Source organism: Stenella coeruleoalba, assembly GCF_951394435.1.
Source record: "Stenella coeruleoalba genome assembly, chromosome: 14".
NCBI lineage: Eukaryota > Metazoa > Chordata > Mammalia > Artiodactyla > Delphinidae > Stenella > Stenella coeruleoalba.
In genome coordinates, this window is record NC_137160.1 from 16,470,023 (window position 1) to 16,488,967 (window position 18,945).

Below are 18,945 nucleotides of genomic sequence, written 5' to 3' on the forward strand. Positions count from 1 at the left end.
AGAAGACTACTAGAGCTAATCAATGAATTTGGTAAAGTAGCAGGATACAAAATTAATGCACAGAAATCTCTAGCATTCTTATACAGTAATGACAAAAAATACAAAAGAGAAATTAAGGAAATACTCCCATTTACCACTGCAACAAAAAGAATAAAATACCCAGGGATAAACCTACCTAAGGAGACAAAAGACCTGTTTGCAGAAAACTATAAGACACTGATGAAAGAAAGACGATACAAACGGAGAGATATACTATGTTCTTGGATTGGAAGAATCAACATTGTGAAAATGACTATACTATCCAAAGCAATCTACAGATTCAATGGAATCCCTATCAAACTACCACTGGCATTTTTCACAGCACTAGAACAAAAAATTTCACAATTTGTATGGAAACACAAAAGACCCCGGATAGCCAAAGCAATCTTGAGAAAGAAAAATGGAGCTGGAGGAATCAGGTTCCCTGACTTCAGACTACACTGCAAAGCAACAGTAATCAAGACAGTATGGTACTGGCACCAAAACAGAAATCTAGATCAATGGAACAGCATAGAAAGCCCACAGATCAACCCACGCACATATGGTCACCTTATCTTTGATAAAGGAGGCGAGAATATACAATGGAGAAAAGACAGCCTCTTCAATAAGTGGTGCTGGGAAAACTGGACAGCTACATGTAAAAGAATGAAATTGGAACACTTCCTAACACCATACACAAAAATAAACTCAAAATGGATTAAAGACCTAAATGTAAGGCCAGACACGATAAAACTCTTAGAGCAAAACATAGGCAGAACACTCTATGACATAAATCATAGCAAAATCCTTTTTGACTCACCTCCTAGAGAAATGGAAATAAAAACAAAAATAAACAAATGGGACCTAATGAAACTTAAAAGCTTTTGCACAGCAAAGGAAACCATAAACAAGACAAGAAGACAACCCTCAGAATGGGAGAAAATATTTGCAAATGCAGTACGGACTTTAATTGCTGCTGTATTTTCACTCTTCTTCAAATCCTTCCCTCCTGCCGGGTGCCCCCTTCCGGCTGCTGTCTTCCATTCCATCCAGTTGCCCCCCGTGGTGACCTGCTCCTGTCCTGTGCAGGTCACGGCACTTTTTTGAAGATATTAAACAGTTCCGCTTAGGGAGTGGGATGGGAGGTCTCTTATAGTGAAACATCTTTAGTTCTTTGACAATTATCTGGAGGTCTGTAAGCAGTACTCATTTACACTTTTGTAGTCGATTGTTTGGGGGTCTGTAGTCAGTATTCATTTACACTTTTGTAATATTTTTTAATAAGACAGTTTTTCTTTCTCCCCCCATTTATTCCTCAAAGATTGTCTTGCTGTTCCCTTCCATGATGAGATTTTTCTATCAGATCCACACCAAATGACAAGTTAATAAATCCAAGCCCGGTTCTGGATTTTGAGAGGCTTTCAGTACAGTTCAGCTGTACTAGAACAGAATGTTTTCTGGGAGCTGCAATTTCCAGAGCTACTGAATGAGAGGGTCAACCACAGATGAGACAGGGCGGGGAGGGGAAAGGAGAAAAACACTTCTGGCGCCTCCAAAAGCAGCCCCTAGTGATGAAAACTGGCAGAATCAGCCAGCACTGCTGAGCGTAGAGAAACGGTTCTTATCAGTGCTGGTGGTGAGGGTCTAACTGGTTCAACCTTTTGAAAAGATAATTTGGCAACAGGAGTCAAGATTTTAATGTGCATATGCCTTTTCATAATAATTTCTCTCTTAGGACTTATACCAAGAGAAAGAAATTGGTCAAGTGTACAAAATGTATATTCCAGGATTACACTCATCATACTGTTTACATAGTGAAATACTGAAATAGCCTCGATGCTGACCACTAGGGCACGGTTAAAAAAGGTACAGTCTATGAAACGGAATTCGGTGTAGCCATTAAAATGGTATTTACTGACACGGAAAGGTACCTACAATATACTAAGTTAAAACTGGATACACTGTACAATTCCATTTCTGTTGAAAAGATAAAACCTTGTGTGTGTGTTTACAGAGAATCATTCTGGAAGATACAAATCAAAATTTTACTTGTGATTTTTCTCTAGGTGGTAGGAACTATGAGTGACTTTAATATGTGTTTATTGTACTGACTTTATTTTTATTACTAAGATTAATATTTTGCAATCAGATAAATACAATTGTTTTTGAAAGAAAAAAAGAAAAAATAACAAGACCGGACCATACTCTCTGTGCCGAGTAAGGAATCGTCGGCTGGGGCAGCCGTGGGTCACGTGGTTGATTGGGGCTCACGTGGTTGATTGGGGCTCACGTGTAGGTCACATGGTTTCTCCGGGCAGGCAGGGAAGGGGGCCTCCAGGCCTGCTCCCTGAGCTGCTCCCTTAGAGTAAATCCTCCCCAAGCCCTAGGGGCCTCTCAGTCAGGCTTCTGCTGGTGTTCCACCCCCATCTCCCTCTCCTCACACACCACTTGTGGGCTGCTGTTCAAATTCCACTTTTTAAATTTTTTTTTGGCTGCGTTGGGTCTTCGTTGCTGCGCGCAGGCTTTCTCTAGTTGCGGCAAGCGGGGGCTACTCTTTGTTGCGGTGCGTGGGCTTCTCATTGCGGTGGCTTCTCTTGTTGCAGAGCACGGGCTCTAGGAGTGCGGGCTTCAGTAGTTGCAGCACGTGGGCTCAGTAGTTGCGGCACGCAGGCCCTAGAGTGCAGGCTCAGTAGTTGTGGCGCGTGGGCTCTAAGGTGCGGAGGCTTCAGCAGTTGTGGCACACGGGCATAGCTGCTCCGCGGCATGTGGGATCTTCCTGGACCAGGGATCGAACCTGTGTCCCCTGCACTGGCAGGCGGATTCTTAACCACTGTGCTACCAGGGAAGTCCCAAATTCCACTTTTTAAATATAGTTCTCGTCTTGTGTCTGAACCCCTTCCTCAAGGACCCAACATGAAGACACTAACACAGTGCCTGGCACACAGAAGGGGATTAATAAGTGCTCGTAGAAAAAAACTGCATTTTCTTGAAGTCTCCTGGCCCAAGTATGAACTCCTCTCTCTTCTTCGTAAAGACCACAAAGATCAGAGGAAGCTCCGGGATGCAGCTCTCACAGAACTGGACCCCTCTTCTGTGGCAAGTGACAACTTCAGATTCACACACATCTCCCCGATCTTCCTCAGATGCTTTATGACAAATGTCTGAGGAGTCCACCGAGAAATTGTCTAGGTCAAATCGGGTATCCTGAACCCAGGCAGAGGAAGGCCTCACTGCTTCTGCTCGTGTTACTGGGCGCTGTCCTCATCCTCCCCAGCCTCTCCCAGCGGCCGGCCCACCTTTCTGCTTTCATGCTTCCTGTAGCTGCCACCAGCCCCACTTCCTTCACCTGGTCTTTGAGGAACTACCTCCTCACTGGGGTCTTGGTCTGGTTCTGTCCAGCTCCAGCCACGACCTCGCTCTGCCTCTCACCTCTCTCTCCTTCCTACTTCCAGCTTCTGCCTCTTTCCTTATTCCCTCTCCCCGACTCAGTGCTTCTCAGCCTTTTTCCCCATTAATTACCCCCCAGGAGCCTTTTTAGACCCCCCAATTGCCCCTTCCCTCCCACGCAATCTTACCAAAGAGACCCACGGTGCACCGTGTTATGTTCCGTGGCCCCCTTGGAGGACCACAAGCCATTGTAATGGCTGAGACTTCCTGTCCTCCAAGACAAAAAGTTGTCCAGTTTTTGCCCCCTAGGGGTGTCGTCTCCCCAGCTGAGAATGCATGCCTTCACCCAACTCAGGCCAGGTCCTCAAGAATTTTCCGACAGGCTGCTGCCCATTCTCTTCCCCTCCCTGCTGCCAGCTTCTTGGAAGTCCACACCGCTTGCGCCTCTTCAAAGCAACCGAATCAGGTGCTGCTCTGCTGACTCTGCCGTCAAGAACTTCTGCTTGGCGCAGCTCTAAGAGGATGTCTCCTCCTGGTGGGGCATGCGTGTGCAGGGCTGTACGTGAGTGTATGGCTGATTCTTTCTGTCTGGCATATGACGACTGTTCAAATATTGAAGTTTGTTCATCTGAAACATTGTTAGTAGGCCCCAGAAACCAGCAGCTGCAGATTCTCACCAACCAGGAAAAAAGCAGACTGGAAAAAAATGGCAACAGCTGCAATTTCATTACATGAAGTGACAGCTACCACCGAACTTCACGGCCTGGTATTTCTAACCATGGAATGAGAGAAAGAGCCTAAAAGCACTAAGGAAGGCCGACTGCACGCACATTTCACTTCTGTGGTAACTTCACTCTAGTGAAGAAATGACTTTATCTTTTTGCACAAGGAGGCGTGGGCTTCCTCTTGGGTTAGAAAATGGCAATGCACGGTCAGCAGTTTTGCAGAGGGCTGGGGGAGGGGGAGGCCTGCGCGGGCCTCTTGCTGATGTCCACATTTTTGGTTCAACGCCTCTATTCTGAGTGTCTACCCTGTACCAGGCACTGCCAGGTGGTGAGTGCACAATGGTGAGCAAAAGGCAGACCCGGAGCAGCGATCACCGAGACTGAGTCTGATGGGAGAGGGAGATGCTAAACACATAACCATACAAATACATGCAAAGTCACCTATGGTACCTGCCACAGGGAGACACGGAAGATACCCTGAAGTACTGTGGTCCTGGGTCAGAGCTAGCTTAGTCTGAACTGATGATGGGAGTGTGTTCCCCACTGAAGGAATGGCATGTGCAAAGGTCCTGCGGCAAGAAGGAGCTTGGTGTGTGCAAGAGGTCTCGTGGGACCAGACCCAGAAAGCACGAGGGGCAGCACTGATGCAAAACGCACCTGGAGATGAACAGGCAGGGCCCAGCCACGCAGGACTTCATGAGGCAAATTAAGGACTTGGGTCTTTATCTTGACAGTGATAAAGTGGGAAATCTCTGCATGTTTTTAGCAGAGGAATGGAATGATCATTTCACATTCTGAAAAGACCACTCTGCCATTGTAGGAGTCCAAAGGTGGATATAAAAAACCAGTTAGGAATCTACGAGAGAAGATGGTAGCTTAGGCTTGGGTGCTGCTGGGGGGACAGACGAGGAGAACAGAGAGAACTGAAGAATAGTCGGGAGTCAAAATGAACAGGGCCTGGTGATGGATTGGATGTGGGAGATGAGATCAATGTGTGGCTGCTTAATTCACTCTGCATTTCCTCCCAGAACGCAAAATAGATATGCTAGTTCCTCGTTAGTCAGGTTTCACTCTCTAAAAAGGAAAGCCAGTAGTTTCACAAATAGGGCACCTAATCATTATCTTACTCATCTCGTGAGTCTGTTTTGATTACTGCATTTACTCTACCTGATTCAATCCAAAGTCAGAAAAACCCACATTAAATGAGGAGGTTTAAGAATTGTTTTTAATGAACCATAGACATGAGCTATAATGACCATCAGAATCTTTATCAGAAGTCTACTTAAAAATGCAAACATCTTGTTTGGTTTGTACTTACCAGGTGGAAATAGTTACATTTAACTGTAACTAAGGAAGGTTTAGTCTGCTTCTAACTTCGGCATCACTAATGTCTTCTGAACTGTGTTAAGTTAGTCATATGGATTTCTACAAGTGGATATAATATAAAGAGACCTTTTTTTTTTTGCATTTGACACCCAAGACTGATTTTAAATCTTCCTTAGTTCTTTATCTCTACTCCTCCCTACATGTGTTAAAAATGCAAAGAAGACACGGTTCTAGGATGGTTAGCCATGTGTTATCCTTTGAAAATTGGCAGTTAAGACCCTTAAATATGTCCAGCTTAAAAAAAAGTCATTGCAATTCCAATTATTTTGTTGTCTCACACTTGGAGCTTCCATTACTTATAACATTAAAAAAAAAACCTAGGCAGCATGATTCATTCCTTTGCTCACTAAGCATTTATCAGCCATCGCTACACACCGGGCACTGGAGAAACCAAGGAGACCTCAGGGGGCTCACAGTGGGCGGCAGGCCAGGGATGGCTAGAGGACAGAGCGTTATGGCGGGGGAGGGGAGGATGGGTCGGCAAGGAGAGGGCGCCACGCAGCCAGTGACAGGGCACGGGGCGTCCTGGGGGACGCCGAGGCAGGCCCCCCATGGCTGTGAAGGTGAGAGGACGGAGGTGTTGGGAGGGAAGGTAAAGGTGGGCAGCAAGGGGTCCTAAGCCGTGCAGGAAAGGTTTTAATTCACACTGAAGTGCACAGGCTGGCCAGTGAAGAATGTGTGTCGAGCAGAAGAGTTACAGGTCCAGGTTTGCTCTTCAGAACCACTACATCCGGAGCATATGTGTGGAGGCATCAGAGAACGGACTGGAGCGAGGGGCGATGTAGGGACCAGGGAGACTGCTACCCGACACAGCCAAGGAACCGGCAGAGCCTCAACAAGGGGAGGGTGCAGACAAGGGGAGCGATGAGCAGGCTGGGGCTAGAGGACGCAGTGACCGGCTCGACACGGAGGGAGAGGGACGATTCCAAGGGGACTCCAGTTTCAGGCCGGAGGGGAGGGTGTGGCCACTGGTTAGACAGGAGTGGAGATGGGGGGTCGGGAGGAGGAAGTGGCTTTTTCCGTTCGGGGACCTGTGGGTCTTTCAGGAGACACGGCTCAGGAGGCAGCCGAAGCAGGGGGAATCTGGACGCTAGAGGAAGGGTGTGGGCTGCAGGTAAGAGGCTGGCGGTGAGCAGCGCAGAGATGCGCAGAGTGAGGCCGCCCAGCGAGCGAGGGCAGGACAAGGAAAGAAGTGGGCAGGGGAGCATCAGCGTGGCGGGGCCAGCAGAGCAGCAGGGCTTAGGGGAGGTGGAAGGAGAAGAGCGGAGCGGGGTGGGGAGTGGGGAGAAGGGGTGAAGTGGGGGTGACTTGCAGGGGCTTCAGGGGAGGGAGCAGTGGAGGAAGGAAGCAGACAAGGGCCAGAACCCATTTACATTCAGTGCTGGGCAGGGGGGCCACCGCTAACCTGGAGGGGACAGCTCTGGGCGTGGTGCAGAAGAGATTTCCCTCCCCCACCCCACGACAGGACTCCCACAAGGACAGCAGTGTCCATCGGTCTGTGAAGGTTTGGGGGCATGAAACACAGTACGGAGCGAAAAAGGATGGGGAGGGCAAAATGAGATTCTTAATGGACTCGTTGATGATTTCCATTAATCCCAGGGTCTCTCTCATTCCTGGTGCCTCAACTCAACCAACCAGGAAGGAAAGAAAACACAGACTCCCTGAGACCCACCCACTTCTGGGACTCACACGAGTGACGGTTTCCTGGCCTGAGCGGATGTAACAAGTGATTTTGGTATGTGTGATCACGTTCCTTCGCAACAGTTTTTACCCCAGGTGTCATTAATTTCTTTATATCCAGCGGCACCAGCTTCTTTTTTCTAAGACTGCGGACCCAAGAGGGCAGGGACCTGATTTCCTTACCTCACCTATAAAACTGAGCACAGCATCGTGAAACGAGAGCCAACGTGAGCACACTTTCTGGACAGCGGAGCACACTTGCAATCATCTCTGAAGCAATAAAGAACCGATCAATGTCACGTTCCATTAGCAAGCCTTAACACGGGCTCCGTGATCTCATGAACGCCAAGGCCACGAACACTTGGTCTGGTAGATGGGAACTCTCTCTGGGCTTTTGTGAAAGGACAGGTACCAGGGGTTGGATAATCCTGAGAAGTCCTTCCCAAAAGCATCGTTATCACCGGGGGACAAATGAACCAAAGGTTTCAGGTTGAAGACAAACACATCCTACAGAACTTTAGGACGAGGATGAGAATTCCAAGAAGGCAACTTTATCTTTGAAATTGATCTTTATGGTTAATCCAGCCTTAAAGACAGTATTGGTGCAAAGCAAGAAGGAATGTTAGAAACCCTGAGCCTGCTGACCCCTGAAGACAAACTTCACCATGACAAGGGAACCATTAAAGCAGAGGGAAAAAAACCAAGGCCCCCCCCCCCCACCGGCATCACCTACTCCTGGTCATGTATTTATATCACTAAGTAAACATTTACACTATTTTTTTGAAGTATCTAAATTTTAAAACCAAGGCACAGGGCTTCCCTGGTGGCGCAGTGGTCGAGAGTCCGCCCGCCGATGCAGGGGACACGGGTTTGTGCCCCGGTCTGGGAGGATCCCACATGCCGTGGACCTGTGCTCCGCAACGGGAGAGGCCACAACAGTGAGAGGCCTGCATACCGCAAAAACAACAACAACAACAAAAAAAAACAAAACCCCCAAAACCAAGGCACAAACATTCACATTCAGATCTGCTTGAGATGTGAGAAGTAGGTGCTACTTCACACACCAGAGGCCTTAGAATTTCTCTAACTTTGCAGGAAGAGAGGCAGTTGTAATTGGGACTTGGCTTCCTGGCATGACAATAAGATACTGATACAATCAGATGATAATTAGCAAAGACTCAAAGAAGCAAAGACTCTTTGAAAGTCCAGGGGGAGCTCGTGGGGTTACCCACACATACCTGCCCAAAGTTTTCTTCATCAATGCAAAACATAAGGTCCAGTTCAGTCGGATCGTTTTCTAAGATCCATTTCAAAGAGTTGTAGTATTCACTATCCTACAGAAATGACACAAAAATTAAAATTAAGCATTTTCCCCAAAATACACACTCATTTCTTTAAATAATTATGTCCTTTAAATGTAATTCCATCCAGAATCTCAAGAAATGCATGAGTCACTAATATGTTTCCAGCTCTACCCCAAACCTTCTCTTCCACTTTAATTTAAAAATACAAACTAAAAAACTGCTTTGGTAGTAACAGGGGTTTGTAGCTGGATCCTGTCCTCTGTCAAGAGGAAGCAGCCTGCTCTGGATGGCCGTCATAACATTACGGAACTGAACATGTAGAGATGAACATACTCCCCATCTTTTAAGAGTGAAAATATCAGAGGAAAGGAGGCAGGATAGAGAATGCTCTACTTAAATACCAATGGCTTCAAGTTATGCCCCTTCCTGTGCTTCCAGCACTCTCTGCAAGTCACTGTGAGCAAACAGGAAGAGGCTGCCCTGGTGTCAAAACCCAGAACACAGGCCCCGAGAGCCTGGACTCCTCTGTCTCTTGGGCAGCCCCAGGGGCTCGACGAAGACCAAACAGAATGTGTGCACCGACGGTCAACGTGGCGAATAAAATTACTTTAGACTTGAAGAGAGATTTTTATACTCCTAGCCTCCTCACCATACAGTAACAAAAGCATAAAGGCTAAGCTAAAGGTAAAAGCTGGACAGAAACTCGACACGGGTACCGTGGATACACAGAGCTGCTCGCCCGGGCAAAACCCAGCTCAGTGGACTTGTGTGCACTGCTGGCCTTCTACTCTCCTTCCACACCCAGAGGATGAGCTGTGAGGGAGGGGTGCACGGCCATATACCCAACTACACAACGCGTACAGTCAACACGGCAGCGAGGCTGAGGGGAGGAAGATGCTTTCTGACTCAAGTGACAGAACGTGAGAGCAGAGCTGCAAACACCCCAAATGGACGAAGATGCTTCCTGATGGCCCCGTGTGTGGCCGGTGAATGGTGAGAGGTGAGAGGTGAATGGTGGGAGTACAGGTAAATTAAACGAAAAACAGAAGCAAAAGTATACCAGGAAAAGAGCATCAACTTTTGTTCTTTATAGAAAAGCCTTTCAACTCTAAAATGGTCAGCCTAGATTAAATAAGTTAAATGCAACATGAAAACCCAAATCAAATGTTAGCAATTATTTTCTAACTTTTCATTCCTCTCCTACACTGTAGTGGTCCCTTACCCTTCTTCCATATCTGGGATGAGTATAAACAGGCTTCCCTTCATCTACTGTTTTCGTCTGGCTCCCTGCCATTTTTTGAGGTCGGAAAACAGAGGGATAGCAGATGAACCTCTAAGTGTGCAGTATTAGCAGTTTTCCATGGAAAACAAGGGCAGCAATGAGGTCTCCAAATGACCCTTGGATTTAATTTGGTCAAACCAGTTCCGAGTAAGCAGAGGTAACTGAGATGTGGGTGTACCCACCCTAAATACCACGACTCTAGGAAATGTGAAGAATGATTTGCTTATTAAAAAATTTAGGGAGATCAGTTAGCCTCTTGAACAATCCCTGTTGTCCATACTGAATGGCAACGCCCGTAAAAATTGCCGTGACTACAACATGGTCTCAGCTGCCTTCCCATAATGCACAAGCTGCTGGTGCGGCCCGCGGGAGTGACCTGTTTACTCACCACAGACTCCATGTCATTCAGAGTTATCTGCTTCCCCAGCATCATTTTGTAAAACGGTCGAATGAAGAAACCTAAAATGCGGTGAAAACTGAGTTAGTTTCAAATCTTTGACGACGCTGTGCATCCGAGCATGAAATAAAAGATTAACCTGCTTTCATCTGAATGAGAGACCGGGACAGAACAGTCGAGGGTTTTCTACAGTAAGATGAGGGCCTGGTTTGGGGCAGGGTTGGGGGAAGGGGTTTAGGAAGGAGGGCAGTTATCCTAACAGAGATGGTACAGCAGAGGGGTGAGGTCAGAAAGGCTGCTGGAGGTGACAAACGAGCTTCAGGCACAATCAGGAATCTGTAGCGCAAACAGGGCGCACGCACGGGGGGAGAAAAGGGCACTCCCAGCAGAGGGACAAGACCCGGGACTCAGGACCGAAGCACAGGGCATCCCGGGCAGACAGGCCAGAGGAGGGACTGGGCAGGGAGTGTACAGCTTACACGCTGCCCAGGGCCAAGGGGAGTCACTGAAACGCCAGGGGGCAATTCCACCTGCATTTCAATGTCATCGCTTGGGCAGTAATGGGAAGAGCAACTGGAAGGGACAGACAGGAAGGAAACGAGGGAGGCCATTCAGAAGGCTGTGCAGTCTTCCCGGGCCGGGTGATGACGGCCTGAGGGAGGCGAGGGCGGTGGCAATGCCGGCACGACTGCGCAGGTGCCCTGCAGGGACCCCACTTCACCCCGTCCCAGGCAAGTCAGCGTCATACGCCTCCTGACACAGGCGCCCCCGGAACCTCAGTCCTCCCCCTTCACCCTCAGCTCCCATCCTCAGCGCCCCCTCCAGGTCTAACCAGCCTCCCTCGCAGCCCGTTCCCGCTCCCACTGGCTTCAGTGTGGCCCTGCGGCTGTGGCTCAAAGCCCCTGCTGTCTGGGGGGTGAAGCCACAGAAAGGAGTAGGGGCTGATCTGATGTGCAGTGTGTCTGCTCTGCCTCCAGGGCCGTTCATGGTTCCGGGAAACAAAGACACTGCTGGCCACACACCTGGGGTCATTCGGGCTCTTCTTGCAATTCCCGAGGACATGGTTACCTCCTATCTCCTTTTGCAGCAGGGACCTAGATGCTCCCATCACTACTCCAGGCAGCCTTGACTCCTGGCCCGTCCTCGCTCTTCTGAAACGATCCCAGCTTCTAAGTGCGCCAACCCCACCGCAGCCTCCTGGCGAGGCTAATGCCGGTAAAGCGCTCCCCCCCAGAGACCTCCGTGTGCTCCCTTCTGCCGGACTCTGGACCCATGTTTCCCGTACCCTCACTAGAACATCGGTCCCCTGAGGTCAGGATCTCAGCTTAAACTTCTATTTCCCCTGTAGCAACTAAGAACGTCTTCTTTCTCAGCAGAAGGTACATAACGGCCGTTCTAATAATCTATGGCATGACTCCAGTGCTGCAAATTAGAATACATTCACTGCATATACCTATACAGAGTGAGAACAGTTTCCCCCAATCAGAAAAAAAAGTGTTTACTCCTGCCACCAGCCCCGCCCCCCGTAAAAAATACAGTGTTGAAATGAGAGGATCAACATCAGCTAGCCATGACCAGTAAAAATTTATTAAAGGAGGAAGTACACAGGGTACATCAACTAGCATAGCTAAGGTTGCAAATGCAATTCCCATAATTCTCCTGGAAATCTCTCTCTCCAGTAACTGCAGTGTCAATCTTAATCTTCATCTGTCTTCTACTCTCAACCACTTCACACCTAAATTCTTCAAAAATATTTCTGATTCTCTTTCCTCGCTGATGATTTCTGTAATGTTCTCTTAAGGGCACTACTTTTTCAATGACCAAATCCATAAGAAGTCTCTATTATAGGCCTATTGATTCAGCCAGGGAGGGGGGTTTCTCTCCTGACTTCCAAGGTACCTTGAAATTCTTGGTACTTTGCATGACTTACATGCTTTAGATAATAATGAGATTACTCTGTGCCATCTGTTTCAGCAGTGATCCCAGGGGTCAAGGTCTTAGCTGAGTTCTAACACTGCTTTGAAATTATTTACAGTCTCTTCACATTCAAAAAAATGGTAATTTGGGGACAAACAGGACAATGGCAGGATACTGGCTGAATTAGACCGTTTTAATGAACTTTTCGATCAATACTTTCCATCTGTCATCAAATCTAGTTCCTGCTAAAGAAATGTTATTCTGGAAAACATAGAAAATGCACAAATACAGAATGTTCTGTGCTTCACACTTAAGTTTTTCAAATAAAAACCTTTTTCAAACTGTGTGTAGACACTATGTCTTCAGTGCTCAGATTAAGATGACACCAGGAAAAAAAAGCACCTTCATTATGGACAAAACATTAAAGAAACTACTGATTTACAGAGGGAGAACCAGTGAAGCACTTTTGCTTAAAACCTATGATGTGAAAGATAAGACACCTGATAAGAGACCACAGACAGCACTGTCCAATTTTTATTACTTCAACACTTTTTAATAACTTACCATCTAAAAGTTTCCCATGAAATACTGCCAGACCAGCAACTCTTCCAATAAAAGTGAAATAGGACAAATGATCTTCATTACAGAGGCCTGAATTGGGATTGATCTGAAGTGTGTAGTTGTCCCTTTTTAGGGAGGGAGAGAGAGAAAAAGAAAGGTGGTAAATAAATGCAATAAATAAGAAATGCAAGAATTTGAATTTTCCAGTGCTGCCTGTCATTAAGCTTTTACAGTGCGCCTACAAACATCCTGTACCTGACAGGTAAGGCATAACAGCCAGACAACGGGGCTTATCTGGTCAGCCCTTTTCCGTGACCAAGGACGGAGGTCTACTGGAGCTGGTGAATATGCCGTCATGTTAAACCGTGAGAAACTGGATCTCTGACTACTGTTGATCGACAAAAATCTCAATTTCATACGGTTCAGCCAGGTATTTGGGGAAGCTGAGAAGCCCCACATACCAAAGGGGCTGGACAGGGATTCCCAGCTAACGTGTGAGTGCAACAGGTTGTCTCTGTGAGAAAGGGGGTTAACTCCCTTGAGAAGCTTTTGGTTTGGGGATTAAAATTTTTCCCAGGGGTCCAACCCCTGATCCATCTGACCAGCATTCTGCCCTGAAAGGCCTGGAGGCCACTGGTAGCAACATACGGCTGTCCCAACAGTGCAAACCTCACGAGGTTGATGTACACCTCATCGCCCTTCTTTGATCTCACCATCAGGAGGATCGGTGGTTTGCAAAATGGGCTCCGGGGCCAGATTCTTCTGGGGGCAGCTTTGGGAATGTGGGTAAGAGGTGCAGATCTCGCCTCTGGATCCTCCCCTCCACTTCAATGGCTTTTATCAATTTTACAAAATGGGAAATTCTTGGCCAGAGCATCGGAGAAGAACACTGAGGCTGCCTTCCAAAAGAGCTCCCAGGAGACCGGCACCAGGGGGAAGACACGGGAGAACCCTTGTGCCTGCAGAGCACAGGCTGCTTTTCAAGGTCAACTGTTTTACTGGGGGCTCGGGTCCTGCCTAAGCCTCTGGAGAAGCCACAGCCTGGAGGAGGAAAGGGTGGCCTTGCGAGTAGCAGTGTTTGATTCCCGAGAAAGCAATGGACTCTGCCTCGGTCTGCACGCCTGGCAGTGATGAAATCCTAATGCACGGTGGGGTGGGCGTGGTCCTTTGGATCCTAAAGGACGGGTCCTCAGTTTGCCTTTAAGTAATTTGACTTCAGAAACTATTCTTGTTCATAAGACAACCACCTTCTGAATTCTGACAGTGACAAATTCTCCTAAATTAACATAACGTTATGAATGAAAATTGCCTTGTTCCTTAGCGTTAAGTACCCAACACATTTTCAATCTCAATTACATGAACACAACAGACAAGAGAAGAATTATTTTTAGGTGTTCACAGAGTACGTTAGTTCACCATGAAGAGTCAGACCTGTTCTAGACTTACAGGGGCTGGCGGGGAGGGGCTGAAATCAGCAGTGTTAATTCACCTCTGAGTGAGCTGCTTATTCTTTCATTAAGTTTAAATTCATGAAGAATAAAACTGCTTCAGTGCGGACACCTTCTGAATGCACTCCAGACACTTACGTTGCAGAGTACTCGAACAGACCGTAATAGGGGTTGAACATCTCTTTGGACAGTAAGAAGAACCATTCTCTGGCCACGCCCCCGTAGTCCAGACCTTTTTCTGATTCAAATTCAATCCACAGCCTAGCTTTCAGGACATCTGGTCTTTTCACAGACATGATTCTCCGATAGGACTCTTCAAATATGTTATTTCTGTGAAGTTTCATTTCAAACCTATTTGGAATATCAGCCTAAAAACAAGAGAAAAAAAACCCCACACACCATCAGACAGTAAATATACACCTTACTTCCTAACAGAAAAAAAAAACAAAAACAAAGAGCAGAAATGATGGCAGCCTTCAAATAAACAAGCAATGATGAATGGTTCCAACCGAAACTCTCTCCTTTCTAGATTGTTCTTCACACAGACAGAAAGCCTGTGTCAGGAGGAGACACACAGCATCCACCAGCAGGTGTCAGACTGAGCCAGCAACACGCGCTGCAGAAGAAACTATGCTGAGTGAAGACAGTCATCCTCTCTCCCTTTTATAAGCAACTGTGGGGCACTTATCTGCCCACTGGCAATGAAATATGGTCAACTCTGTATACTGTTTTAGTCAAAGTCCAGGGGATTAAAACCCATAGACAATCCCCACCTGGCCAGGCTGGGATGACCCTCAGCCCTGGTAAGGGACTCCAGCTGGTAGCTGTGACCATGATGCCTACAAGCTAGTTCTGTTGCCATGGGGAGTGGGACCCTGATTATCACAGCCAAGTTGTGGGAAAGCATCCCAAAGGCAACAGTTACTAAACGTGAAAATGAAAAAGCACTTGACTGAAGTTGTGAATAACTGCTTCCTGGCAAAACAGGTCCAGGGTCAGCTTTGTCAGGATGATGGATCTACAGAGTCAGTTTCCAGGCAGAAGGTACCACGGTGCAAGTGCCACAAAGTGAGACAGCGTGATGTCTACAGTCATCACATCACTGGAGGAAATGCAGGCGGCGCACAAAGAAACACTGGAATTCCACAGGTTCAAATGTGAGTCATTTCAGAAGGAGTTACCCAGGAGCTCCTTGAGTCAGGATGTTAGAAGAGAGAACAGAACCCGTAAGAGGGAGCTCCCCAAGGCAGAGGCTGTGTTTCAAGCGTCTCTGCATCCCCAGTGCCTCGTCCATAGCAGAGGCCAGGAAAATGAGGCATCAGCTGAGGGAGTGGAGCGGGGTGGGCGAGATGGGGAAGGAACACAGGCAAATGGGGGTGATCTGAGCTGCAGCTTTCCCCAGTGAGGAAGCCAAGAAATGGTGACGGGAACAAAAACACCCCCAAAATAGTGAAGGCACAAACTTAGGAGAAAACTGGTAAAATTTACACCAGAGAGGTGAAATCAGAAAGTAAAACAGAAGACACAGTATTAAAGCATCTGGGGAGAGATGTTAGTAGAAAATATAATATTGTATTTTAAAACACTGCCTGTAAAAAGCCTTACAGGGTTTCTCAGTTTTGTCAGAATCTTAACGGGTTTCCTAGTAAGAATTTTAATCTGAAAATTACACTTGGTCTTAATATGTCAAATATTATAAATTATATTTTTGTTGTACATATCATCATTAAAACTGTATTTCTGAATGTAAAGGGACTTGAACATTTTTCGAATTAGGATCTAGATTTTATTAAATAGGATAGCCATAATTGATTGCACAGGCTTCTCCACAATTTTTCACTAGTTCCTGAATTATTTTATACCTCATAAAAATCATTTCTATTTTTTAATGTATTACATAAGAAATTACCTTCAGGTAATTTGATATGTAATACTCAGTTAATCTTCACTTACCATGTCTGTTAAAAAGAAAATTCAGATTGAAGATCCAGGTGGATCAAAGTGCAGTGAGAAAAGGAAGGTCATATTTTTAGTATACACGTAACAGTAAGAAACGAGGTGTTCTCAGTGAAGTAATTTGGGTAACTTACAAATGACTAAAACAGCATTTTTGGAAGATATGTACTCACAGGTTTCTTTAATTTCTTCCTAAAGTAGTCATATTTCTGCTTAAATTCTCTGGAGTAAGGAACAGCCTGGAAGACAAATGTATAAATATAGATAATATGAACAACATGTTTGAAATTTTATGCGTACTAAGCCAACGTTCAGAAAACTTCATGAATCATGAACCTGAAAATCGTCACTCTCCACATAACCACTGAAATTTACATAATGTCTATGTAGCACATGCGAACGTTCTAGAAATGATTAAGGTTAATCAGCACTGAATAGGGCTTTCACCCCTGAAAACAACAATACAGATATTCAAGAAATCATTTAGAGGTATTATACATAAACTGAATAGACTTTCCATGTGACTTCTGTCTGAATATGCATCAGGGTACATTGTAATCTTTTTATAGGTTGTAGTTTAGGTAAGTTATTGGCTATCATACTTTAACACACAACTCCAAATGACCTACACTGTCATCCAGAAAAGACTGATTGTGCTTTAAAAATCTTTGGGAGACGAATAGCCAAAGCAATCTTGAGAAGGAGAAACGGAGCTGGAGGAATCAGGCTCCTACACTTGAGACTATATTACAAATCTACAGTAATCAAGACAGTAAGGTACTGGCACAAAAACAGAAATACAGATCAATGGAACAGGATAGAAAGCCCAGAGATAAACCCACACACATATGGTCACCTTTGATAAAGGAGGCAAGAATATATAATAGCGAAAAGGCAGCCTCTTCAACAAGTGGTGCTGGGAAAACTGGACAGCTACATGTAAAAGAATGAAATTGGAACACTCCCTAACACCATACACAAAAATAAACTCAAAATGGATTAAAGACCTAAATGTAAGGCCAGACACTATAAAACTCTTAGAGGAAAACATAGGCAGAATACTGTACGACATAAATCACAGCAAGATCCTTTTTGACCCACCTCCTAGAGAAATGGAAATAAAAACAAAAATAAACAAATGGGACCTAATGAAACTTAAAAGCTTTTGCATAGCAAAGAAAACCATAAATAAAACGAAAAGACAACCCTCAGAATGTGAGAAAATATTTGCAAATGAAGCAACTGACAAAGGATTAATCTCCAAAATTTACAAGCAGCTCATGCAGCTCAATATCAAAAAAACAACCCAATCCAAAAACAGGCAGAAGACCTAACTAGACATTGCTCCACAGAAGATATACAGATTGCCAACAAACACATGAAAGGATGCTCAACATCACTAATCACTAGAGAAATGCAAATCAAAACTGCAATGAGGTATCACCTCACACCAGTCAGAATGGCCATCATCAAAAAATCTACAAACAATAAATGCTGGAGAGGGTGTGGAGAAAAGGGAACCCTCTTGCACTGTTGGCGGGAATGTAAATTGATACAGCCACTATGGAGAACAGTATGGAGGTTCCTTAAAAAACTAAATATAGAACTACCATACGACCCAGCAATCCCACTACTGGGCATATACCCTGAGAAAACCGTAATTCAAAAAGACACATGCACCCCAATGTTCACTGCAGTACTATTTACAATAGCCAGGACACGGAAGCAACCTAAGTGTCCATCGACAGATGAATGGATAAAGAAGATGTGGCACATATATACAATGGAATATTACTCAGCCATAAAAAGAAATGAAATTGAGTTATTTGTAGTGAGGTGGATGGACCTAGAGTCTGTCATACAGAGTGAAGTAAGTCAGAAAAAGAAAAAATACCGTATGCTAACACATATATATGGAATCTAAAAAAAAAAATCAAAATTGGTTCTGAAGAACCTAGGGGCAGGATAGGAATAAGGACGCAGACATAGAGAATGGACTTGAGGACACGGGGAGGGGGAAGGGTAAACTGGGACAAACTGAGAGAGTGGCATGGACATGTATACACTACCAAATGTAAAACAGATAGCTAGTGGGAAGCAGCCACATAGCACAGGGAGATCAGCTCAGCTCAGTGCTTTGTGACCGCCTAGAGGGGTGGGATAGGGAGGGTGGCAGGGAGACGCAAAAGGGAGGGGATATGGGATATGTGTATACATATAGCTGATTCACTTTATTATACAGCAGAAACTAACACAACATTGTAAAGAAATTATACTCCAATAAAAATGTTAAAAAAAAATCTCTGGGAGAAAAGCAACAAGCAGAAAGGCAAGCGAACTGATACACTTGTCAAGGAAGAAAACTGGGTAAACAGCACGTTGGAAAAGTCCTCATTTTAGGAGTTGACTATTTAGAGGTCGTGGGCAAGGATTTCTTTAAATCTGGAATGCTGTATCTATGGAGCAGAGTGACGATACCACAGGAGTGAGCTCAGTAACTGAGCTAACATTATTCATAAGTTCTGGAATCTCTTCAGGCAAAGTAATTACATTTTTATACAGTCATTTAAATATTCGGTACTTGCTATGATGTCAAGTAGCTTACAGTATCCGAGAGTCGGAGCTGTGACTTCAGGCGATGGAAAAGGCTTACGATTTTTTTATGAAGCAGAAAGGATTGCTTATGCACGCACCTGGATGTAACTGTGACAGCCTCACAGTCAGAACAACTCGTTGCTTTTTAGCGCATACTGTGAATTTGGGCAAGAATACTTCTGCTGATATCATTTTGTGCTACATTAATAAAATATGCTGATCCTTTGCAAAGTGTCTCCAGCCTCGAAACCTTACACCTTCACCATGCTTACTCCTGACAGGAAAGAGG

At 45.6% G+C, this 18,945-nt stretch overlaps 1 protein-coding gene across 7 annotated transcripts in view; it reads right to left on the reverse strand.

The window, feature by feature from the left end:
* Window positions 1-18,945, reverse strand: part of NEDD4L (NEDD4 like E3 ubiquitin protein ligase) — a 338,296-nt gene that overhangs the window by 19,171 nt on the left and 300,180 nt on the right. For all 7 annotated transcript variants that reach the window (XM_079943343.1, XM_079943342.1, XM_079943344.1 and 4 more), the window contains 5 exons: window positions 16,235-16,300; window positions 14,244-14,473; window positions 12,661-12,782; window positions 10,171-10,241; window positions 8,435-8,530 (listed from right to left, as the gene is read on the reverse strand). In XM_079943343.1, the coding sequence (XP_079799469.1) occupies window positions 8,435-8,530; window positions 10,171-10,241; window positions 12,661-12,782; window positions 14,244-14,473; window positions 16,235-16,300 (585 nt within the window). The remainder of the gene's footprint in view (window positions 1-8,434; window positions 8,531-10,170; window positions 10,242-12,660; window positions 12,783-14,243; window positions 14,474-16,234; window positions 16,301-18,945) is intronic.